Source organism: Ruditapes philippinarum, unplaced genomic scaffold, assembly GCF_026571515.1.
Source record: "Ruditapes philippinarum isolate M1 unplaced genomic scaffold, ASM2657151v2 ctg1835_1_1_1_1, whole genome shotgun sequence".
NCBI lineage: Eukaryota > Metazoa > Mollusca > Bivalvia > Venerida > Veneridae > Ruditapes > Ruditapes philippinarum.
Window position 1 is genome coordinate 50,459 of NW_026853602.1, and position 26,271 is coordinate 76,729.

General features: G+C 34.6%; 2 protein-coding genes across 3 annotated transcripts; one reads left to right on the top strand and one right to left on the bottom strand.

The window, feature by feature from the left end:
• Positions 1-1,226: 1,226 nt before the first annotated feature.
• Positions 1,227-17,865, top strand: LOC132737309 (cytochrome P450 2J4-like). Of its 2 annotated transcripts, none has more exons than XM_060724573.1 (8): positions 1,227-1,989; positions 3,261-3,483; positions 12,419-12,545; positions 13,180-13,327; positions 14,458-14,594; positions 16,049-16,145; positions 16,860-17,063; positions 17,328-17,865. In XM_060724573.1, the coding sequence occupies exons 1-8, from the start codon at positions 1,626-1,628 to the stop codon at positions 17,507-17,509; spliced, it is 1,482 nt and encodes a 493-aa protein (XP_060580556.1). In that variant the 5' UTR covers positions 1,227-1,625; the 3' UTR covers positions 17,510-17,865. The 2 variants fall into 2 exon arrangements, with proteins under 2 accessions (XP_060580556.1, XP_060580555.1); XM_060724572.1 differs by having other exon boundaries at positions 1,263-1,989; positions 16,046-16,145.
• Positions 17,866-19,447: 1,582 nt separating this feature from the next.
• LOC132737310 (cerebellin-3-like) lies at positions 19,448-24,428 on the bottom strand. The gene is made up of 4 exons (XM_060724574.1): positions 24,273-24,428; positions 23,980-24,114; positions 20,177-20,520; positions 19,448-19,638 (listed from the first exon to the last, which is right to left on the bottom strand). Exons 1-4 carry the CDS (start codon positions 24,382-24,384, stop codon positions 19,528-19,530), a joined length of 702 nt encoding a protein of 233 aa, XP_060580557.1. The 5' UTR covers positions 24,385-24,428; the 3' UTR covers positions 19,448-19,527.
• Between the last annotated feature and the right edge of the window lie 1,843 nt (positions 24,429-26,271).

Genomic DNA, 26,271 nt, shown 5'->3' on the forward strand with positions numbered 1-26,271 from the left:
TTCACGACTGTCGGTATATATACTATATTTCACGACTGCCGGTATATATACTATATTTCACGACTGCTGGTATATATATTATATTCGCTACTGTACTATATTTCACGACTGCCGGTATATACACTATAATTCACGACTGCCGGTATATACACTATATTTCACGACTGCCGGTATATACGGTATATATACTATAATTCACGACTGCCGGTATATCACGACTGTCGGTATATATACTATATTTCACGACTGCCGGACTATATTTCACGACTGCCGGTATATAGTACTATATACACTATATTTCACGACTGCTGGTATATACATTATATTTCACGACTGTCGGTATATACACTATATTTCACGACTGCCGGTATATACACTATATTTCACGACTGCCGGTATATATAATATATCTCACGACTGCCGGTATATATACTATATTTCACGGACTGCCGGTATATATACTATATTTCACGACTGCTGGTATATAGTACTATATACACTTTATTTCACGACTGTCTGTATATACACTTTATTTCACGACTGCTGGTATATACATTAATATTACACGACTGCCGGTATATATACTATATCTCACGACTGCTGGTATATATACTATATTTCACGACTGCCGGTATATACACTATATTTCACGACTGCTGGTATATAGTACTATATACACTTTATTTCACGACTGCCAGTATATACACTATATTTCACGACTGCTGGTTTATACACTATGTAGGCTAATTACGTACCCACTTGTAACACATTCCTGGAGATAATGAGAAAGATATTCTGTTTATTATAAAGATAATGTTTAACCTGGAGATGCCAGAACGATAATTTTCTTAGAATTTTACCGATTATATACTGCAGTCTCTAACCTGAGAAGATTTTATCAGCTTTACAAAACTTTAACTTTTTCTGTGGATATTTTTTCATATTATTTACGGGTTTTTTGGTGGCTTTTGTAGACGATTAATCAATGTTTAAAGTATATATAATCGAAATATACTTGAACGTCAATCACTTGGCTATGGAAAATTTGTTAAACTGGCATTAATTAAAGCGTATGAATAACTATTATTTTGTTAATGCACATGTTTAAAATGCTTTAACTTGGGGAAATGGATTATTTATATTTTATTTCTACATGGATGTTTATACTTAAGGATATAAAGTCATAATTAGTATATTATAAAGAGGAAGGAAATTACCACTCTAACTTAATTGTTCAACAATTATGACAACTTGATATGACCATAGTTTATACGTAATATATATGATTGAGTCTGGATATTATATCTATAGAGTTAAAGCTTACGCTGACAACTTATATATTTTATGAAAATACAAGTGTTGAATATATTTCTATCAGATCTCAGCTACGTTATTGTATAAGTTTAAGTGGTAGTCAATTTATATACAAACAAATATAGAGAGTTTGTAATGACAGATTGTCACGAGTTAATTACTTAAATTAGTTGTGTGGGTTATTAACACTAACGTCTTGTATATTTGTGATTTTGGATGCAGAAATAAGGAAGATGTGTAGAAAGTTAAACTAAGGTTTTTCCTACACGTTTTATCATTATTCTTTATATAGCGACTAACCAGCGAATCACATGCTTGTTTACGACCCTGATATATTTACAACCACGATCCAAGTACTTGTGTGTTTAGCTGTCATTGTAATTGTAGCTATAGCCATGTCGAACAAGGATAACAAGAAAACCCTACCCCCGGGACCCAGGCGGTACCCTGTACTGGGTAATTTATCGCAACTTAAAGGGGACGAGATGTTTTATGTGAAACTGAACGAGATGCGCAAAACTCACGGAGATGTTCTTTATTTACAACTAGGGGCTGTCAAAATGCTCGTAGTATTCGGACATGATAAGGTAAAAAAAGTGTTGCAAGATCAAAAGGATAATTTTAAATACCGACCAATATGGTTAGTGGAGATTAAAACCCTGGACCTTACAAAAGGTGAGAGACTCTTAAGTTTACGTGTTTATCTTGAGGTATGAATAAATATACTAAATTCTTTCATAAAAGGAATGCATTCGAGTGAAAAATGATAAGAAAACAAAATATTTAAAAAAGCTTAACATAGGATTGAATTCATTTAAAATCTATAAATTTACACGCTTTATACTGATGTACGAAAGATGCAAAATAATTTTAAAATGTAGCAAATATATTTGATATAAACGTTTATGTATTTCAACTGCTGTTATGTTATTGAAAGGCTAAATGTGTTTTTAGTTGATGTATCTAATATAATTGAATTCCAAACTATAACAACAAAGGGAAAGTATCTTTACTTTATAAGGCAGTTATAAATCAAGTCAAAACTTATTCGGCGTTTCAGTTAACAAATTAGGCCCCGGTTGCTATGTACATTTCTCAAGTAGAGAAGTTAAACTATTCACGTTACAGAAGTAAGATTGATGGTTGACTGAATGATTGTAGTCTAGGTATAAAACCACAGATCCGTGATGAACTGATTGTTGTAAAATTACTGTCTCAACAAATGTTAGTAACAGTAGCAAAATAAAGATATATTCATTCATTTTTACTGAAACAGAATAATGATGTAGTGTCTTAATGAACAACAACAACAGCCCCAGGTTATAGGTCATTTCATACTCAACTGTCCGATCATCAGTCTATCATATAAACGATGTCCGAGCTGTTGATGTGATCGAGTCAACATATCTTAAACAAAACCCATCGTGTTTCTACACTATCGTATCTTAAAGCTCTATATTTAGATCATTTTGCTTTATGCATTTGTTTGCTGAATGAATCAGTTGTTGACATGACCAGGTGAAAATAATTTTCTTTTTACAACCGGTTTGTTGACAATAGAGAGAATACTGAAATAATATACAGACATTTTTAAATAATTATACTGTTCATTTTCCGGCGTTCAGTAACTTGATACATGTGTATTTCTAAATGAATGTACAATTTTGTCAGTATAAAACATATTAAAGGTCTCTGTTTACAACATGACATAATTTATACAGTTTGAAAAGCAGCTTAACTGTTTACAACTTCTATAATAAACAATCTCCATATCTATATATATACAAGTCATGCATATATTATATTGATCTGACAGAATGGTAATATATAATCTCTAGTTCAATATAACCCTTCAATATGACAGTTATCAATATTGAACAATTTACCTAGGCTGTTAAGTACTAACTCGGACCAATCTACTTTATCATATGTGTTTGTATTTGCAGGTATTGTTTGGTCCAACGGTTTACAAAACGACAAAATACGAACATTTGCTCTGCCCGCGGTCTTTCCCGGGCTTGGACCCGTAACACTGACCCAGAGAGTTCAGATCGAGGCTGAAATGGTCGTTAAAGCTCTTCTTACAGAAAAGGGAGACTCGTCGACATTAAAGAAAATATTTTACAACGCCATTTGTAATATCAACTGCGGGCTGATCTTTGGATCAAGGTAAAACTATCATATGCTGTATTGCCTATTACATTTCTGTACATACAAAACTATAGGAACACATCATTTGTCTTATCTAAGGTCTATGAGACTGGCAATTTAAAGTTATAAACTGGTCTCATGTTCTCAGCGTTACCGATGTACTAGAGACGTTTAATTATATTATAATACAAGGCTGTCATAACATCCTCAGATGGCTTGATCAACATTTTGCCGTTACCCGAATGGTCGTACGTCCCGGTATTGATTAACATTGTGACGTTATCCAGATGGCCGAACGTCCCTGTATTGATTCACATTGTGACGTTACCCAGATGGCCGAAGGCCCCTACGTCCCGGTATTGATTAACATTGTGACGTTACCCAGATGGCCGAAGGCCCCTACGTCCCGGTATTGATTAACATTGTGACGTTATCCAGATGGCCGAAGGCCCCTACGTCCCGGTATTGATTCACATTGTGACGTTACCCAGATGGCCGAAGGCCCCTACGTCCCGGTATTGATTGACATTGTGACGTTATCCAGATGGCCGAAGGCCCCTACGTCCCGGTATTGATTAACATTGTGACGTTACCCAGATGGCCGTACGTCCCTGTATTGATTCACATTGTGACGTTACCCAGATGGCCGTACGTTCCGGTATTGATTCACATTGTGCCGTTACCTAGATGGCCGTACGTCCCTGTATTGATTAACATTGTTGCCGTTACCCAAATGGCCGTACGTCCCGGCATTGTGACGTTATCCAGATAGCCGTACGTCCCTGTATTGATTCACATTGTGACTTTGCTCATATGACCGTACGTCCCTGTATTTATTCACATTGTGACGTTACCCAGATGGCCGTACGTCCCGGTATTGATTCACATTGTGACGTTATCCAGATGACCGTACGTCCCTGTATTGAATTCACATTGTGCCGTTACCAAGATGGCCGTACGTTCTGGTATTGATTCATATTGTGCCGTTACCTAGATGGTCGTACGTCCCGGTATTGATTAACATTGTGACGTTACCCAGAGGCCGTACGTCCCGTTATTGATTAACATTGTGACGTTACCCAGATGGCCGTACGTCCGGTATTGATTCACATTGTGCCGTTACCTAGATGGCCGTACGTCCCTGTATTGATTAACATTGTGCCGTTACCCGAATGGCCGTACGTCCCGGCATTGATTAACATTGTGACGTTACCCAGATGGCCGCACGTCCTTGTTATTGATTCACATTGTGACTTTGCTCAGATGACCGTACGGCCCTGTAATGATTCACATTGTGATTTTGCTCAGATGACCGTACGTCCCTGTATTGATTAACATTGTGCCGTTACCCAGATGGCCGCACGTCTCTGTATTGATTCACATTGTGACTTTCCTCAGATGACTGTTCGTCTCGGTATTGATTCACATTGTGACTTTGCTCAGATGACCGTACGTCCCTGTATTGATTAACATTGTGCCGTTACCCAGATGACCGCACGTCCCTGTATTGATTCACATTGTGACTTTCCTCAGATGACTGTACGTCTCGGTATTGATTCACATTGTGACTTTGCTCAGATGACCATGCGTCCCTGTATTGATTCACATTGTGCCGTTGCCCAGATGGCCGTACGTGCCTGTATTTATTCACATTGTGACGTTACCAAGACGACCGTACGATCTGTTTTGGTTCACAATGTGACGACACCCAGATGGCCGTACGTCCCTATATTGATTACCATTTTGACGTTACCCAGATGGCCGTACGTCCCTATATTGATTCACATTTTGACGTTACCAAGATGGCCGTACGTCCCTAAATTGAACCACATTTTGACGTTACCCAGATGGCTGAACGTCCCTATATTTATTCACATTGTGACGTTACCCATACGATCGTACGTTCTGTATTGATTCACATTTTGACCCTACCCAGACGGCCGTACGACCTGTATTGATTACCATTGTGACGTTACCCAGACGGTCGTACGTCCCTGTATTGATTCACATTTTAACGCTACCCAGACGGCCGTACGTCCCTATATTGATTCACATTTTGACGTTACCCATAAGATCTTACGTCCTGTATTGATTCACATTTTGACACTACCCAGACGGCCGTACGACCTGTATTGATTCACATTGTGACTTTTCCCAGCTCTCCATTTTTACCCGTATTGATTCACAAGGTACCAAGACCCAGATGTACCTGTATTATTGATACTCAGTGTGACGTTACCAAGATTGTCTGACGTTTCTGTAGTGATTCACAGTGTGACGTTACCAAGAAGGTCTGACGTTTCTGTATTGATTCACAGTGTGACGTTACCAAGATGGCCTGACGTTTCTGTATTGATTCACAGTTTGACGTTACCAAGAAGGTCTGACGTTTTTGTATTGATTCACAGTGTGACGTTACCAAGAAGGTCTGACGTTTTTGTATTGATTCACAGTGTGACGTTACCAAGAAGGTCTGACGTTTCTGTATTGATTCACATTGGACGTTACCAAGAAGGTCTGACGTTTTTGTATTGATTCAAAGTGTGACGTACCAAGAAGGTCTGACGTTTCTGTATTGATTCACAGTGTGACGTTACCAAAAGAAGGTCTGACGTTTATGTATTGATTTACAGTGTGACGTTACCAAGAAGGTCTGACGTTTTTGTATTTGATTCACAGTGTGACGTACCAAGAAGATCTGACGTTTTTGTATTGATTCACAGTGTGACGTACCAAGAAGGTCTGACGTTTTTGTATTGATTCACAGTGTGACGTTACCAAGAAGGTCTGACGTTTTTGTATTGATTCACAGTGTGACATACCAAGAAGGTCTGACGTTTCTGTATTGATTCACAGTGTGACGTACCAAGAAGGTCTGGCGTTTTTGTATTGATTCACAGTGTGACGTTACCAAGAAGGTCTGACGTTTTTGTATTGATTCACAGTGTGACGTACCAAGAAGGTCTGACGTTTCTGTATTGATTCACAGTGTGACGTACCAAGAAGGTCTGACGTTTTTGTATTGATTTCACAGTGTGACGTTACCAAGAAGGTCTGACGTTTCTGTATTGATTCACAGTATGACGTACCAAGAAGGTCTGACATTTCTGTATTGATTCACAGTGTGACGTTACCAAGAAGGTCTGACGTTTCTGTATTGATTCACAGCGTGACGTTACCAAGAAGGTCTGACGTTTCTGTATTGATTCACAGTGTGACGTACCAAGAAGGTCTGACGTTTCTGTATTGATTCACAGTGTGACGTACCAAGAAGGCCTGACGTTTTTGTATTGATTCACAGTGTGACGTTACCAAGAAGGTCTGACGTTTTTGTATTGATTCACAGTGTGACGTACCAAGAAGGTCTGACGTTTTTGTATTGATTCACAGTGTGACGTTACCAAGAAGGCCTGACGTTTCTGTATTGATTCACAATGTGATGTTACCAAGAATGTCCGACGTTTCTGTATTGATTCACAAGGTTACGTAATCCAGATGGCCTTACCTCTCTGTATTAATTTACATATTGACGTTACCCAGATGTCCATTCGTGCATGTATTGATTCACAATGTGACATTACCTAGATGTTACCCTGATGGCCTTACGTCTTTGTATTTATTCACAAAGTGCGTAACCTAAACGACCGTACGTCCGGTATTGATTTACAAGAGATGGCCGAACGTCTCTGTATTGAATCAGATAACAGTACCCAGATGACCGTAAGTCGCCGTGTTCATTCACAAAGAGACATTACTTTAATTTGTGTACGTCCTTGTTTTGATTCACGAGGTGACATTAATCAGATGTTTGTACGCCCCTGTGTTGATTGACAGCTTAAGTTTACCATATACCTTTACACCCCTGTATTGATTCACAAGGTGACGCTACTTTCCTGTATTGTATGACTATCTTGGTAATTCAATACAGGGACGTGCGGACATCTGGACAATTTTATATTGTGAGTCTGTCTTACGTCCCTATATATTTCCTGATATTACCAAGATACTGGTAGATGGAATACGCCACTGTTTACAAGATGGTCGTACGTCCCTGTATATTACCTGATATTACCAAGATACTGGTAGATGGAATACGCCATTGTTTACAAGATGGTCGTACGTCCCTGTATTGATTCACAAGATGACTTAAACTTTTAATATAACATTGAACATAAGTCAGCTTCATTATTGAGTGCGTTAAATAACAATCTAGCTACTGCAAGAATAGAAGGATACAGAGCATGAGTGTATTATCGAGTATTCTATATTCATATTTACCAAAATCTGCAAATGTTATACACAAGGGACTAGTTATTTGAGGATTGCTGACCGTATGGGTTTAAACCCCGTCACGGGCAAGAAATTTTACACCTAACAGCCATTTTGCTTTGAAAATCTGTTTATGAAATAAATTGAAAATACTGAAATTTCTAAATATGTCATAACATTTAAACTATACTCAATTATATACATATAAAAATACCTGAAAAACTAATGTCATTTAACTGTTCTAGTGAAGCGACACATCTTATAATATGATAAGATCATTTTACACACATAGTTCACCATCCACAACTTGTTAGAGTAATTTTCCTTCATTTATTGGTGAAATAAGCAAATCAAAATTTTTAAATATTTTTTTGACAGGTTGACATTGCTTACAGCAGATATGATACATTATAACAGTACAATATATGATGTATAAAGTCCTCTCAAATATTTTTTTTTTCAGCGGTATATTCGCATTTAATGTCTTAGCTAGAATATCAATTATTCTTTAACATAAGTGAAATAGTAACTGTTGATAGAAACATGAAAGTTGTGATATATTTACTGACCTGACTACATTAAAATAACAAACAATACAGCTAAAATTGATATAACACCTGTATTTATCTAGAACGACAATTCAGACTAATACTAGCATAATACCTGTACTGATTTTGGCTTAAAAAATTACAGGCAGAGAACATGCAATGATTTTAGTTAACATTCCAGACTAAAACATGTACTGGCATAGAACATGTACTTACTTTAGCCAACATTCCAGACTAATACTGGCATAGAACATGTACTTACTTAGCCAACATTCCATACTAATACTGGCATAGAACATGTACTTACTTAAGCCAACATTCCATACTAATACTGGCATAGAACATGTACTTACTTAAGCCAACATTCCAGACTAATACTGGCATAGAACATGTACTTACTTAAGCCAACATTCCATACTAATACTGGCATAGAACATGTACTTACTTAGCCAACATTCCATACTAATACTGGCATAGAACATGTACTTACTTAAGCCAACATTCCAGACTAATACTGGCATAGAACATGTACTTACTTTTGCCAACATTCTAGACTAATACTGGCTAAAATCTTGTGCTAACTTTAGCCAACAATCCAGATTTATACTGGCATAATACTTGTATTAATCTAGATTAGACTGGTATATATTGCAATATATTTGGTAAGATAATCACATTTTTCAGATGTTTGCCAATTTTTTTATCAAACTATCTTCTCTATTATTTTAAAGAAAATTCAAAAATCTCTCTATATAGGTACAGAACTCTATGACCTCAGTTATCAGAAAATGACCTTTCATGTTCACCGTCTTTAAAATGATCATATTTTTGTTTTTGTGTTCGTCACAATACATACAGGATGCACTTAATGCAATTTAAAAGTATGTCTGTATCATACATAATGATCTGTGAAGTGTTGAAGTAGGTGCATGTATTAATTATCAAGTAGGCACGTGTTCCTGAACCACGTGATTCTTGATTTAATAGACCAGTAAATAAAAATGATTTATTCTACACGATTTCATAGACCATGCAGTGAATTAACTTAATTTATTCTACTATATTTCATAGACCAGTAAATTAACTTGATTTATTCTACACGATTTCATAGACCAGTAAATTAACTTGATTTATTCTACACGATTTCATAGACCAGTGAATTAACTTGATTTATTCTGCACGATTTCATAGACCAGCAAATTAACTTGATTTATTCTAAACAATTTCATAGACCAGTAAATTAACATGATTTATTGTAAACGATTTTATAGACCAGTGAATTAACTTGATTTATTCTAAACAATTTCATAGACCAGTAAATTAACATGATTTATTGTACACGATTTTATAGACAAGTGAATTAACTTGATTTATTCTAAACAATTTCATGGACCAGTAAATTAACATGATTTATTCTGAACGATTCCATAGACCAGCGAATTAACTTGATTTATTCTAAACAATTTCATAGACCAGTAAATTAACATGATTTATTCAACACAATTTTATAGACCAGTGAATTAACTTGATTTATTCTAAACAATTTCATAGACCAGTAAATTAAGTTGATTTATTCTACACGATTTTATAGACCAGTGAATTAACTTGATTTATTCTAAACAATTTCATAGACCAGTAAATTAACATGATTTATTCTACACAATTTCATAGACCAGTGAATTAACTTGATTTATTCTACACGATTTCATAGACCAGTAAATTAACATGATTTATTCTACACGATTTCATAGACCAGTGAATTAACTTGATTTATTCTAAACAATTTCATAGACCAGTAGATAAACATGATTTATTCTTCACGATTTCATAGACCAGTAAATTAAGTTGATTTATTCTACAAAATTTCATAGACCAGTAAATTAACATGATTTTATTCTACACGATTTCATAGACCATGCAGTGAATTAACTTAATTTATTCTACTATATTTCATAGACCAGTTAATTAACTTGATTTATTCTACACGATTTTATAGACCAGTGAATTTACTTGTTTTATTCTGTTCGATTTCATAGACCAGTGAATTAACTTGATTTATTTTACACGATTTCATAGACCAGTGAATTAACTTGATTTATTCTACACGATTTCATAGACCAGTGAATTAACTTGATTTATTCTACACGATTTCATAGACCATTTAATTAAATTGATTTATTCTACACGATTTCATAGACCAGTGAATTTACGTGATTTATTCTACACGATTTCATAGACCAGTAAATTTACTTTATTTATTCTAAACAATTTCATAGACCAGTGAATTAACTTGATTTAATCTGCACGATTTCATAGACCAGCGAATTAACTTGATTTATTCTTAACAATTTCATAGACCAGTAAATTAACATGATTTATTCTACACGATTTTATAGACCAGTGAATTAACTTGATTTGTTCTAAACAATTTCATACACCAGTGAATTAACATGATTTATTCTACACGATTCCATAGACCAGTAAATTAACTTGATTTATTTTACACGATTTCATAGGCCATTAGATTAACTTGATTTATTCTACACGATTTCATAGACCAGTAAATTAACTTGATTTATTCTAAACAATTTTATAGACCAGTAGATAAACATGATTTATTCTACACGATTTCATAGACCAGTGAATTAACTAGATTTATTCTACACGATTTCATAGACCAGTAAATTAACTTCATTTATTCTACACGGTTTGATAGACCAGCAAAGTAACATGATTTATTCTAAACGATTTCATAGACCAGTGAATTAACTTGATTTATTCTACACGATTTCATAGACCAGTGAATTGACTTGATTTACTCTACACGATTTCATAGACCAGTAAATTAAGTTGATTTATTCTACACGATTTCATAGACCAGTAAATTAATTTGATTTATTCTACACGATTTCAAAGACCAGTGAATTAACTTGATTTATTCTACACGATTTCATAGACCAGTAAATTAAGTTGATTTATTCTACACGATTTCATAGACCAGTAAATTAATTTGATTTATTCTACACGATTTCATAGACCAGTGAATTTACTTGATTTATTCTACACGATTTCATAGACCAGTGAATTTACTTGATTTATTCTACACGATTTCATAGACCAGTGAATTGACTTTATTTATTCTACACGATTTCATAGACAAGTAAATTAAGTTGATTTATTCTACACGATTTCATAGACCAGTAAAGTAACATGATTTATTCTACACGATTTCATAGACCAGTGAATTAACTTGATTTATTCTACACGATTTCATAGACCAGTGAATTATCTTGATTTATTCTACACAATTTCATAGACCAGTGAATTAAATTGATTTATTCTATATGATTTCATAGACCAGTGAATTAACTTGATTTATTCTAGACAATTTCATAGACCAGTTAATGAACTTGATTTATTCTACATGATTTCATAGACTAGTGAATTTATTTGTTTTTCTTTCTACTCGATTTCATATACCAGTAAATTAACTGGATTTATTTTACATGATTTCATAGACCAGTAAACTTTAATAATTATACACTATTTAATCACTAACTTTCTTAAACAGAACGTCAAAATTAAAATTATTTCGAGAAGTAAAAATATTTTTTGGTTATATGAGCTTTAATTTATATGAGCTTTTAAAGTTGTTTAGTCAATATAACTTCCAATAATATTAGTCATTATATTCTTAGATTTCTTGAATTTAAATAACTTTGATCGCACACTTTTGCTGACCGAACGGACATTGTTTTAAAAGAAACACTATGTCTGTAACTGTACCTGTAACTGTAAATTAATTTACGTTTATTAATATACATGTTTGTATGAAGGGAAGTGTTAACATAAGAACTAAATTTACAGAAAAATATTTCTCGAGTGTTTCTGTAATTCAAAGATTGAAATGTGCCCTTATAAGAACGTTACGAATCATCATCATCATCATCATCATCATAACCATGATCAACATCATCATCATCATCATCATCACCGCCACCATCACCAATATCATCATTATCACCACCACCATCACTTGTACAGTGTATCACCACCACCACCACCATCATCATCACCATTATATTATTATTAGTAGTAGTAGTATTTTTATTATTACATTATTATTACATTTTAAGGTACGAGTACGCGGACACAGAGTTTCAAGAGTTTATCGGTTTAATGGATCAGCTTCTGCAGCGACAAGGAATTAAGAATCCTCTCAACTTTTTCCCTGTTTTACAAAAACTGCCAGACTCAAAAAAGGTAAGATAACTTCCATACAGCTATATCACCCTGCATTTATCGCAGCTATATCACACTGTATTTACCGCAGCTATATCACCCTGTATTTACCGCTACTATATCACCCTGTATTTACCGCAGGTTTATCACCTTGCATTTACCGCAGTTATATAACCCTGTATTTACCGCAGCTATATCACCCTGTATTTACTGCAGTTATATAACCCTGTATTTACGCAGCTATATCACCCTGTATTTACCGCAGTTATATAAACCCATATTTACTACAGCTATATCACCCTGTATTTACCGCAGTTATATAACCCTGTATTTACCGCAGCTATATCACCGTGTATTTACCGCAGCTATATCACCCTTTACCGCACGTTATAGACAGATAAGAAATATATTAAAGCAAAATAAAAAATACATTTTCAATAGAGTAAATTACGAAAATGCGCTGTACCGTCCAATCAAATGACGCTTCCACGGACATTTTTACTTGATGGGATGGGTCCTGTTTGGCACCCTGCCTGATGACGTGACCTTACCGGTACAGATATCACCTTATTTTATATGTGTAATGTCTGATTAATATACATAATATATCTTTTCAAATTTATAAAATAACTAAGTGTACATGTTTTTATTGCAGACAAAAGAAAGTAGATGTGTCATTTCGAAGGTATCAGAATTCATTCATACCAAAATTCAGACGGCACGAGAAACATTTAACAAAGAAAATATCACCAGCCTTGTAGATCTTTACCTAGCACAGGAGGGAGAAGAAAATTGTGTCACAGGTAAAAAACCTTACAGGTGTTATAACAGAATACTTCATGTTATTTTCCGTGTTCACGAGTATACGTTTATTATGTAAGGATGTTATAGTATGATGGTAATGTTTATGATAATGTGTATTATATTTTATGATGCTGCATGGATATAAATTTGATAATAAACGATGAAAGTATGTTTCACAAGTAGACCACTATATGATGTACTGTCACAAGTATTCTTTAACACTGCTCTTGTCAAATTCCGCGGTGATGTTGCACCACTTAACGTAGAAATTGGCTGTTATGAAGAACTACAATAGCTTGATAGAAATTGTCCATTCTGTATGGATAAAGTTGAAACGGAAATACATGTCCTGAGACAAATACACGTCCTGATACAATGTCCATTGTATAACAGTTATATAATATATACTTGTTGAAAAGGCCTGCAAAGCCTTTGAAAACGTTCAAATCATAGGTGATAAAGATAAGTTTCAATTTTTGTTCCTCCACCCAGATATTATAAGGATTTTAGCACACAAAAAAACTGTTTAGATTATGGAAAGCATAACCAGCTGTTAATAGATATATTAACTGTATTTAAAAGTTGTGAAACTGGATAACTGTAACATAATGACAAAATGTGTTAGCTTATCATGTTTACTCCTTGTTTTATATATGTGTTTACTTAACCATTGCTAATCATTTCATCCTGGACTTGATCATGACTTTCAATACATCTTATAAAATATTTCTTATTCCTTGCTCATCTTGTGCCAAAGTTTTCACATATCATCTTTTAATGTTAATCTTTTTTATGACTGTATTAGCAGGTGTTATCTTTTTTATTTATTTCGTAGATAAAATTTGTCCTATAATTCTGTCTAAAATGGCCATTATTGAATTAAGCCACCGTTAATTATGTATATGTTATGGTAGCGCAATAAAACTAGTATCTACTATATAATACTCTATATAATTGTGTAAATATTTGTGGTTATATAGATATCATAAACAATTAAAATGCCTGCATTGTTATTCTCATCTTTCTTTCATTAACGAGCATGCTTAAAACAAACATTTTCATGTTTTAATTTCCTTGTTACAAACTGCTCTATCGTTCTTATCATGACGTGACCACGCTTATTTTTCAGAGGAGAATATTTGTCATATTGTACGAGATTTTTTCGTGGCGGGGACTGAAAATGTTGCTATAGGTCTAGTATGGCTGATTGGTTACATGGTCACACATACAGATGTACAAGAAAAATGTCGTCAGTACATATTACAGGTAAATAAAAAAAAAAGTCTTTACATAACTTTAAATGTGAACTAAATGCAACAACATACATCTTTGCTGCACATCATTTAAATTTAACTGTAAATAGGACCGATGTGATGATTTTCACACAATAATTTATAGCTTTACTAATTTACAGCTTTACTAATTGGGGAAACGTCAGGTTCTTCGCCGCACATTGTTTAAGACAGATGCTCCAACCCATGCTTTTTAGGCATCTTTCCGTACGTTACTTAAAACAGAAGCTCCAACCCATGCTTTTTAGGCATCTTTCCGTACGTTTCTTAAGACAGTTGCGCCAACCTATGCCTTTTTAGGCATCTTTCCGTATGTTATTTAAGACAGATGCTCCAACCCATGCTTTTTAGGCATCTTTCCGTACGTTTCTTAAGACAGTTGCGCCAACCTATGCCTTTTTAGGCATCTTTCCGTATGTTATTTAAGACAGAAGCTCCAACCCATGCTTTTTAGACATCTTTCCGTATGTGATTTAAAGACAGATGCTCCAACCTATGGTTTTTAGGCATCTTTCCGCACGTTTCTTAAGACATTTGCGCCAACCTATGCCTTTTTAGGCATCTTTCCGGATGTTATTTAAGACAGAAGCTCCAACCCATGCTTTTTAGGCATCTTTCCGTATGTTATTTAAGACAGAAGCTCCAACCCATGCTTTTTAGACATCTTGCCGTATGTGATTTAAAGACAGATGCTCCAACCTATGGTTTTTAGGCATCTTTCCGAACGTTTCTTAAAACTGTTGCGCCAACCTATGCCTTTTTAGGCATCTTTTCGTATGTTATTTATGACAGAAGCTCCAACCCATGGTTTTTAGGCATCTTTCCGTATGTTGTTTAAGACAGAAGCTCCAACCCATGGTTTTTAGGCATCTTTCCGTACGTTATTTAAAGACAGAAGCTCCAACCCATGCTTTTTAGGCATCTTTCCGTACGTTACTTAAAACAGAAGCCCCAACCCATGCTTTTTAGGCATCTTTCCGTATGTGATTTAAAGACAGATGCTCCAACCCATGCTATTTCATGCATCTTACCGTATGTTATTTCACAGAAATCAGTGCTACGCTGTGTGTTGTTACAAAAAGTGGCACATTGTGTGTTACTTAAGGGTAAAGGAACCACCTTGTGATTTATTACAAACAAAAATCGGCAATTTGTGTGAACATTGCTACTCTGTAAGCCTTTTAGACCTTTTTCTTTATTTTTTTATGTTCCTCTGTACGTTATGTCAGGCATAGTCGAACACCAGGTAGAATAAAATCTTTTTGCAATCACACTTGTATATTGATAAAATAAATCGTTTGTGCACCTTTATATGCATTAACATCTGTAGAAGCACAAGGAAACATTTAAAGTTCGAGCCAGCACATCAGTCGCATTTGAATGTCGGTACAATTCATAGTTAATAAATGTTCCATTTCTAAACAGCAGACGACAGAAGATAACAAGACGATATCTATGGAAGACATAGAAAAAGTCCCGTATATAGAAGCAACCGTTCAAGAGGTTCTTCGATTGGCTAACATAGGTAGATACATGTTTGTATTATGTGTAAATGTACGTACATGTGTACTAAAACAGCATGTAAGTTTTGTTTCCCGACTCATTTATACCGAGTTCTCACTTACCGGTATAAAACAGTATAAACCACTCTTGTATCAAGTATCAACTAGTACAGGATGTAAAATCCCCCAAAGCAATAAAATTAGTTTAGTATTCTTTTATTTCAAATTCTTGACTACATTAACCACGCACGTTTAAGAATGATTGTGTATCCATGGTAGATTAATGTAAAAGATATTGTTAAGTGAAATTTGATGGCTTGAAATAGCTGTTGTCGTCTTACTTGTATACAATATAAAGATAAAATAAAAACAAAGAAGAAGAAAAGAGCCCTAAAACGTATTATGAATTATAATACAAATAGACAGAAAAACCCAAAGAAGTAACAACGGATGTGTATAAATAATTAGAATAAGATATAATCTGTGTGATCTTACGGACGACGATCGAGCTCGCTATAACTAAGTTTAATGTTAATTAAAAAGTATGCGTTAAGCACGGGCACGTCATGACACGATGGTGAAAATGCGATGAGCATCGTGCAAAGCGGGCTAGGGTAAAAAGCGGTTTGTGTGCTAATGTACTCGTATACGTGAACATGAGTGACATATTGTGGAATAATATAAACATGGGCTCATCATATATTGATTCTGTATTTAAGGTGTAAAATGTTTTTCAGCACCACTGTCGGTCCCGCATGCCGTTCACGAGGAGGTTGAATTTGAGGAGTTCTTAATTCCGAAAGATACAATGGTATTAACTCATCTACAGTCCGTGCACGTTGATCCCACGTGCTGGGAGGATCCTGATACATTTAATCCGGACAGATTTATCAAAGACGATAAATTGGATAAAAAAGAAGCATACATGCCATATTCAATAGGTAATAGCAGATAAAACAAATTCCATTTCATATAACAGATGAAACAAGATCCATTTCATAAAATACATTACTTTTCAAAATCATTATTTCATTGAAATCAATAGTACACAACATATTATAATCTCTTTAATCTCAGCATTTAATTTATTTATCTCATCCCACAGACAAACATAGCATGTACAACACTATAAGTATGAGTATTGAATATTTCAATGTATTGAACATCTTTAATCTTAATTAACAAGTTTGTGTTATATATTTCAGGATCGAGATATTGTCTAGCTGCCAAACTTGCTCAAATGGAACTTCTCATTACATTAAGCACTCTTTTGAAACATTTTAAATTTACTGATGGTCCGCAGACATTAATATATACACAGCCTGGTGCTTTCGTTGAACCGAAAACGTTCTGTGTAAAGTGGACGCCAGTTGAATCAGATAAATAGACAGAGTCTAAATCATAGATGGGATCTATAAACTTATTATGCAAACATGTTTAACACAGCCCTGAACTTACAGGCGCATATTTAGAATATGAAATATCGTGTCTATTCACAGATCTTAAGCTTATAGCTTCCTCTACAATCGAACTAAGTTCTGAATTATCTAAATAATTGAAATTATGTACAGGAAATCCATTGGTTAATTAACTAACCCTTAACTGGAATGTTATTTGATAGCTTTTGTTAAAGGAGAAAACTACCACGAGCTATTGCAGCTCTTGGTGTAATTCTTTTCTGCTTTAATGTGCAAAATATCTACATGTGTATATATCTTAAATAAAAAAATATGCTTAAACTTATGTTATGTCGATATGATTATATACATGTTTAATATCGTTATTCTAGGAATTCTAGAACTTGATCTGGAATTTATATTTGACTCAAGTGAATTTTATTAGTGTCGTGATAGCGCTTGCTAGTGGATTTTACTAGAGTCGCCAGCAGCGCATATGATTAGTACATTTTACTAGTGGCGCTGGCATCGCGTGTGACTAGTGGATTCTTCTAGAGTTGCGATAGCGCCGCTGCGTGTAACTAGTGGATTCTTCTACAGTTGCGATAGTGCCGCTGCGTGTTACTAGTGGATTTTACTAGATGCGTGGTAGCGCCAGATGTAACACGTGGGGTTTACTAGAGTCGCGGTAGCGCTGCGTGCGACGCGTAGATTTTACAAGATGCGTGGTAGCGCCAGGTGTAACACGTGGCTTTTACTAGATGTGTGGAAGCGCCAGGTTAACGCGTGGATTTTCCTAAATGCGTGGTAGCACCAGATGTAACGCGTGGGTTTCTACTAGAGTCGCGGTAGCGCTGCGTGTGACTTGTTGATTTTACAAGAGTTGCGGGAGCACCGCATGCGACTAATGGATTTTACTAGAGTCGCGGTAGCGCCGGGTGTGATCTGCTTTAGCAAAATTAATATGAGTCAAATGCAAGTGAGAGATGGAGATTTCATTATACACCTAAATATTGATATAACGCCAGCTATGTCATTCCGGATCACACTCCTGTGCGATTTTTATTATTCTGTTCTGTCGGGCCGTATTTGTGCATCTTATACATACTAGTACAATTAATGTAGGAAAAGAAATGAACAGTTTTATAACAAATATTCGCTGTGGGAAATGTTTTGAATATATATTGTATATCTTGTCATCGAGTAACGATTATTTTAGTCACATTATTATACAAGTGTGCTTCTGCATGAAACGGCAATCAATTAAACGCTATTGTAAGGGTTAGGGGATTTCCTAGTATTTTACTATTGTAGAATGAAGTCATGCACAGAAAGCATATGATTTCTCAGTACAACAGGTACTAGAATGTATTTATAACCGTATTGTTTTTCTTTCTTTGAATCACTTAGACATAATAGGTCATATGGCGACTACGTTAGTGGAGGAAGACCTAAGTTACCCTTCTGTGAATTATTTCAGGCACGAACAGACACCTAAGTAAAACCACCGACCTTCCGTAAGCTAGCTTGATAGCTTCCTCAGATGAATTATTCCAAAGTCCCCTCGGGATTCGAACCTACAGCGGTGATGAGCAAGTGGTTTTAAGTCAACGACCTCAACCACTAGACCACGGTTGCCTTTAGTGTGTACTAAAACATACATATGAGCGTCAGTTTGAGTCACGGGCATCTGCTGCTTTAATCATATCCAGTTACTCGTGTTTCACTAATTAATTATTTATAGATATTACATTGTGTTATTTTATTGTTGTCATGTCACTTCGATAAAATAAAAATATCTGTATTTACCTATCTTATTTGTTACAGAACATAATATAGGTTTGATATCGAGTGACTAATTAATACTTATTAGAAAATACACACGCCCACGTACGCACACACACGCTCACGCACATATATGAACACGATAACTTTCATGATATTTTATTTTTTGTTTTATAAAATAAGATACCAACGTTGCACATTATGTACTCGACTATGTACGATTTTATGACAATTGCCACAGCAGATATCCCGAGAATGACGTATATCTGGATCCACCAAGTCCTAGGTCACTGTTGTCCACTGTTCTAACCCATACCTGGTCACCTCTTGTCAACTAAATAACAACGCATTTCTTTATACAACTATACAACATTTATAATAACAAGAGCTGCCAGTGAGACAACACGCTCGACTGTTCATAAAAATAAACAACTGGATAATGTGTAACTCAAAATATGTCATTCAAAATCTGTTATAAATTTATAATTATCTAAGTTAGTAAAGGCCTAGAATCTAGTAAAATCCTTGCTACAGTTAGGGTTCTTAATATTGACCGGCACGGCTTAAAAGGCATCAGTTGCTGTATTGAATTCCGTTTAACGTTTTAAGCTAAAACTTTAACTTGAATGGTGATATGAAGAATTTCCAGCTGCGTTAATTTCCGTGTATTATTTCAGACCCGAGCAGGTACTTGAGTAGAACCACCTGTGTTTTTACATGAAAGGACCCAAAGATAGTATTCGAACCCACAACAGTAAGGGGCTTAACTTGTTTAATAAAAATCCAAATTACGTACTAAGTTGTTTTAATAAAAAGGCCTGAGTTATGAAGAAATGGTACAAGTTAATCCGGATATTTTCTTATCTATTTACCGTAGCAATGATTGTGTTAGCCCCCTGATCCCTGTACGTGGTCTCAGCATGTGCAAAAACTCGAGCCAATACATCATGGTTTCTCATGATTTCGCCGTGAATCATGACACCACCATGACCTCCTTTAGGTGTATGGTCTAACATGGAGCATGATAGAAGATATAATCCAGTATTGGGGGCCACAAATATTCCAGTATCATTGTTATAACCACCTCCATATTCCGTCAAGATTGTCTCGAACTTTATAGCCGTGTTTGCCTTCGTGTGGTCGACTACAGTTGGATCTATCACCGCAGAGAACGCGACTGGACCTTCACTGTTCAGTACAAATCGTCTTCTTTCATCTTTAATTCACAAAAATTAGTCATATTCACTAAATACACCTTCTATATGAGATTTTAATTTAACTCTCTTTAGCAAATTTTGTCATAAAAATATTCTGAAAATGTAAAATCCCTCAATCACACACTACTAATATATGAGGGCTGATTTAAGTTGTAAACAAACTGCATTACGAGATACGTTTTCTCCCGACTGACAAAGACCTCAAATAATATTTAGATGCATTAAAAAAAGCTAACGTCGAACAATAGTACTAATCAGTGCGTTGGCATCTACGTTAGGTCAATATCACGTTAAATGTTTGGTGTCCGGTTAACTTTCCCGACTGATCAGCACCTGTAGCCGTACACCATTGATGTATATGTAAATACATGTATTAGATCACCTGTAGCCGTACACCATTAATGTATATGTAAATACATGTATTTAGATCACCTGTAGTGTACACCATTGATGTATATGTAAATACATGTATTTAGATTACCTGTAGCCGTACACCATTAATGTATATGTAAATACATGTATTTAGATCACCTGTAGTGTACACCATTGATGTATATGTAAATACATGTATTTAGATCACCTGTAGTGAACACCATTGATGTATATGTAAATACATGCATTTAGATCACCTGTAGCCGTACACCATTAATGTATATGTAAATACATGTATTTAGATCACCTGTAGTGTACAACCATTGATGTATATGTAAATACATGTATTTAGATCACCTGTTGCCGTACAACATTAATGGGGGGCGTCCGTGGCCGAGAGGTTAAGGTCGTTGACTTCAAACCACTTGCCCCTCACCGCTGTGGGTTCGAGTCCCGACAGGGACTTTGGATTCTTGAGGAAGCTATCCAGCTAGCTTACGGAACGTCGGTGGTTCTACTCAGGTGCCCATTCGTGCCTGAAATAATGCACGGGAGGGCACCTGAGGTCTTCCTCCACCAGTAAAGCTGGAACGTCGCGATATGACCTATACTGTGTCGATGTGACGTAAAATCCAAAACAAACAAACAAACACCATTAATGTATATGTAAATACACGTATTTAGATCACCTGTAGCCGTAAACCATTTATATATGTAAATACATGTATTTAAATCACCTGTTTATATATATGTAAATACATGTATTTAGATTACCTGTAGCCGCACACCATTTATGTATATGTAAATACATGTATTTGGATCACCTATAGCCGCACACCATTTATGTATATGTAAATACATGTATTAAGATCACCTGTAGCCGTACAACATTAATGGGGGCGTCCGTGGCCGAGTGGTTAAGGTCGTTGACTTCAAACCACTTGCCCCTCACCGCTGTGGGTTCGAATCCCGACAGGGACTTCTGATTCTTGAGGAAGCTGTCCAGCTAGCTTACGGAACGTCGGTGGTTCTACTCAGGTGCCCGTTCGTGCCTGAAATAATGCACGGGAGGGCACCTGAGGTCTTCCTCGACCAGTAGAGCTGGAACGTCGCGATATGACCTATACTGTGTCGATGTGACGTAAAATCCAAAACAAACAAACAAACACCATTAATGTATATGTAAATACACGTATTTAGATCACCTGTAGCCGTACACCATTAATATATATGTAAATACATGTATTTAAATCACCTGTTAATATATATGTAAATACATGTATTTAGCTCACCTGTAGCCGCACACCATTTATGTATATGTAAATACATGTATTTGGATCGCCTATAGCCGCACACCATTTATGTATATGTAAATACATGTAATTAGATCACCTGTAGCCGTACACCATTAATGTATATGTAAATACATGTATTAGATCACCTGTAGCCGCACACCATTAATGTATATTTAAATACATGTATTTGGATCACCTGTAGCCGTACACCATTAATGTATATGTAAATACATGTCTTTGGATCACCTGTAGCTGTACACCATTAATGTATATGTAAATACATGTATTAGATCACCTGTAGCCGCACACCATTAATGTATATGTAAATACATGTATTAGCTCACCTGTAGCCGCACACCGTTAATGTATATGTAAATACATGTATTTGGATCACCTGTAGCCGCACACCATTAATGTATATGTAAATACATGTATTTGGATCACCTGTAGCCGCACACCATTAATGTATATGTAAATACATGTATTTGGATCGCCTATAGCCGCACACCATTTATGTATATGTAAATACATGTATTTGGATCACCTGTAGCCGCACACCATTAATGTATATGTAAATACGTGTATTTGGATCACCTGTAGTGTACACCATTAATGTATATGTAAATACATGTATTTGGATCGCCTATAGCCGCACACCATATTAATGTATATGTAAATACACGTATTTATATCACCTGTAGCCGTACACCATTAATGTATATGTAAATACACGTATTTATATCACCTGTAGCCGTACACCATTAATGTATATGTAAATACATGTATTTATATCACCTGTAGCCGTACACCATTAATGTATATGTAAATACACGTATTTAGATCACCTGTAGCCGGACACCATTAATGTATATGTAAATACACGTATTTAGATCACCTGTAGCCGTACACCATTAATGTATATGTAAATACACGTATTTAGATCACCTGTAGCCGTACACCATTAATGTATATGTAAATACACGTATTTATATCACCTGTAGCCGTACACCATTAATGTATATGTAAATACATGTATTAGATCACCTGTAGCCGCACACCATATCAATGTATATGTAAATACACGTATTTATATCACCTGTAGCCGTACACCATTAATGTATATGTAAATACATGTATTTAGATCACCTGTAGCCGTACACCATTAATGTATATGTAAATACATGTATTAGATCACCTGTAGCCGTACACCATTAATGTATATGTAAATACATGTATTTAGATCACCTGTAGCCGTACACCATTAATGTATATGTAAATACATGTATTAGATCACCTGTAGCCGTACACCATTAATGTATATGTAAATACATGTATTTAGATCACCTGTAGCCGTACACCATTAATGTATATGTAAATACATGTATTAGATCACCTGTAGCCGCACATCATATTAATGTATATGTAAATACATGTATTTATATCACCCGTAGCTGTACACCATTAATATATATGAAAATACATATATTAGATCACCTGTAGCCGTACACCATTAATGTATATGTAATATTCTCTGCCTTATATAATACAAAATAGTTGCTCTGCTATACCTTGCACCTTATATTATTAGCCATCTAAAAATTCCTAACACTGACATGCGACGTCGTCCGACATCAAACACTGAAGTTGTACCACCCCTTATACCGCTCGTGTCATTTGTAGACCAGTTTCTAATGCGTCCGGAGTTTGATAAAGAAATACATTTTGAGAAGCCCCCGTAATAATGATGCTGATGATAAAAATAATAACATAACAAAGGTTCTAAATACGTACCTATCGTGCTTTCTTTGTCCAACTGTTTTAACAATACTTCTTTATCATTCAGCCGTTTTAGCAACTCTTCGTTTTGATTCGTCAAATATCTGATGATCTCATCCTGTTCATTGTTTACTTTCTCTTGTCTCTGGACTGCATGATAAAATAAATAAATAATTAAATAAATAAATAGATAATAATAAATAAATAAATAAATAAACAAAGATTGAATGAACTTGAAAATTTCATCGACATTAAACGGCCCGCATACCTATATATAAATAACCTAATTAATACTAAAAGTACCTTACCTGTTTCATCTAGTGTAGACAACTTCTCTACAAGTGCAGAAAATATACCATCAGTTACTTCTAAACTTTTGCTGGGAGAGATGCAAATAAACAAGAGGAGTAAGAAAAACATGGCTAACGTTTCAATTTTAGAGTATATAAAATCACCAGCAGGTATTTGATAAGAAATTTAAAGTAGGTCATCAATTTGGTAATAACTTATTGTTAGACAATTATTATTTGGTTTAATGAAAAGCTGTTCATTTTATGTAGAAGGGATAATGTATAAAATGTTTTTGAATACATGGTTAATTGGCTTTTAAACTTTAAATAACTGGCAAAATTTCAATTAAATGTACTCAGAAGGGCCAATTGAACATATGGAATAATACTAAAGATTGTAAAATATTTTTAAGTTTATTTTATACACATAACGATTTTGAAATTTTCTGCAACGGCGTTTTATTGTACCTTTAAATAGGTGCCTTTTAAGGTTATATGAAAATATAAAACAGGTGAAAAATTAAACTGCAGAGTTTGAACTAAATATTTTAGATTAATTGTCAACATAATGTATCAAACAAAGTACACAATTTATTAAATAATAATAACTGTTTCTAAATGAGTGAAATATGATAATTTTGATGCCACAAGATGAAAATAAATCATGTATTTAAGGAAAAAAATTGAATTTTTTGTTTAATATACACATTTTTTTTGACATTACAATTTGAAAGACTTTCCCTTAAATATTGTGTACTGGCAGAATTTAGAAAAAGTAGTCCGAGACACCAGTGAATATACGGAAAAATATGTTTCACTGCAGTAAAAAATATTTTTTTACAGTGAAAATACGGAAAAAGAAAAGACATACTTTATTTTATCATTTTTTCGCAATATTTCATTCATAAGTATATAATAAATAATTTTTTTTAATTTGTATAATAGTCTCATCAATAAACACAATATAGATTACACTGAAACTGATGTATCTCTGATATATAATGCAAAAATTAAATAGGTGGATTCAAAAGGACTTAAGTATGATAATACTGAAAATACTCCACAATCTAATAGGTGTAATATATGTGTTTGATCAGATAAGAACACGATTTGATTAACAAGAAAACTTAGGCAAATACTGAAACATTAGGTATATTACACCAAGTGATTTTATAAACGCTAGGATAAGACCATTTAAAAATTCATATACACAATATAGGGTTTTATGTTATAAAACTAGTTTTCTTTTATTTAAGATATAAAAGGTATTGGCACTTAAAATTGCTACGTCTGTATCAGATAATATGTTAATGAGCTTATCAGTATCAGTTAAACTATTAATACCATTGTAAAAGTCTATTTGCTGATTGCAATATGGAGGACAATGTAAGAAAACATGTCCTTTCTCCTTAACTACATTCCTTCAGTATTTGCAATATACTCGTATTATATCTTCCTAGCTCAATACTACTTTTAAATTTCGCCGAGGCACCTAGCTCTCTATAATAAGATCTATTTAAACAATTCTAACATATTGCTCTGCTTCAAAATTAGTTTTAAAAGTTTTGTATATACAAGGAGTATTGTCACCTGGACATTCCGAGAAGAAACCCGGTTAACGTTATTACTCCATTCTTTAACAAAATGATCATAAATATTTGGCAGCATATTTCTACGTATTTCTCCCATGCATCGGACGACTGTTCCATTACCGTTCATATTCGAACGTTTGAAGAAACGAGTAGTGTATTCAATTTGCTGCTAAGGGAGCGTAATTTCTGATTGTTCTTTTGCATAAAGTGTATCATTATTACAAAATCAAATCTACTTTCCCTCTTAAACATTTTCTTACTGATTGTGTTTGTATTCATTTTAAGATATCTACACCAACTTCAAAACAGTTTTATATAATGAGTATGAAACAGGTTTCAAAGGTTTACAACCAATATCTCCAGAAGTTGCTTCATTTGGAGTATATCACTCAAAATTCAAAAAGTAACAAGCATCCCTATTTCTT

Bases quoted from the DNA above. Each gene is read 5' to 3' on its own strand.
- LOC132737309 (XM_060724572.1), top strand. From the start codon at position 1,626: ATGCTTGTTTACGACCCTGATATATTTACAACCACGATCCAAGTACTT. The intron at 12,546-13,179 runs GTAAGATAACTT...TTTTTATTGCAG, and splicing joins AACTGCCAGACTCAAAAAAG to ACAAAAGAAAGTAGATGTGT. The intron at 17,064-17,327 runs GTAATAGCAGAT...TATATATTTCAG, and splicing joins ATACATGCCATATTCAATAG to GATCGAGATATTGTCTAGCT.
- LOC132737310 (XM_060724574.1), bottom strand. From the start codon at position 24,384: ATGTTTTTCTTACTCCTCTTGTTTATTTGCATCTCTCCCAGCAAAAGT. The intron at 24,115-24,272 runs GTAAGGTACTTT...TTTATCATGCAG, and splicing joins GTCTACACTAGATGAAACAG to TCCAGAGACAAGAGAAAGTA. The intron at 20,521-23,979 runs GTACGTATTTAG...TGTGAATTAAAG, and splicing joins GGACAAAGAAAGCACGATAG to ATGAAAGAAGACGATTTGTA.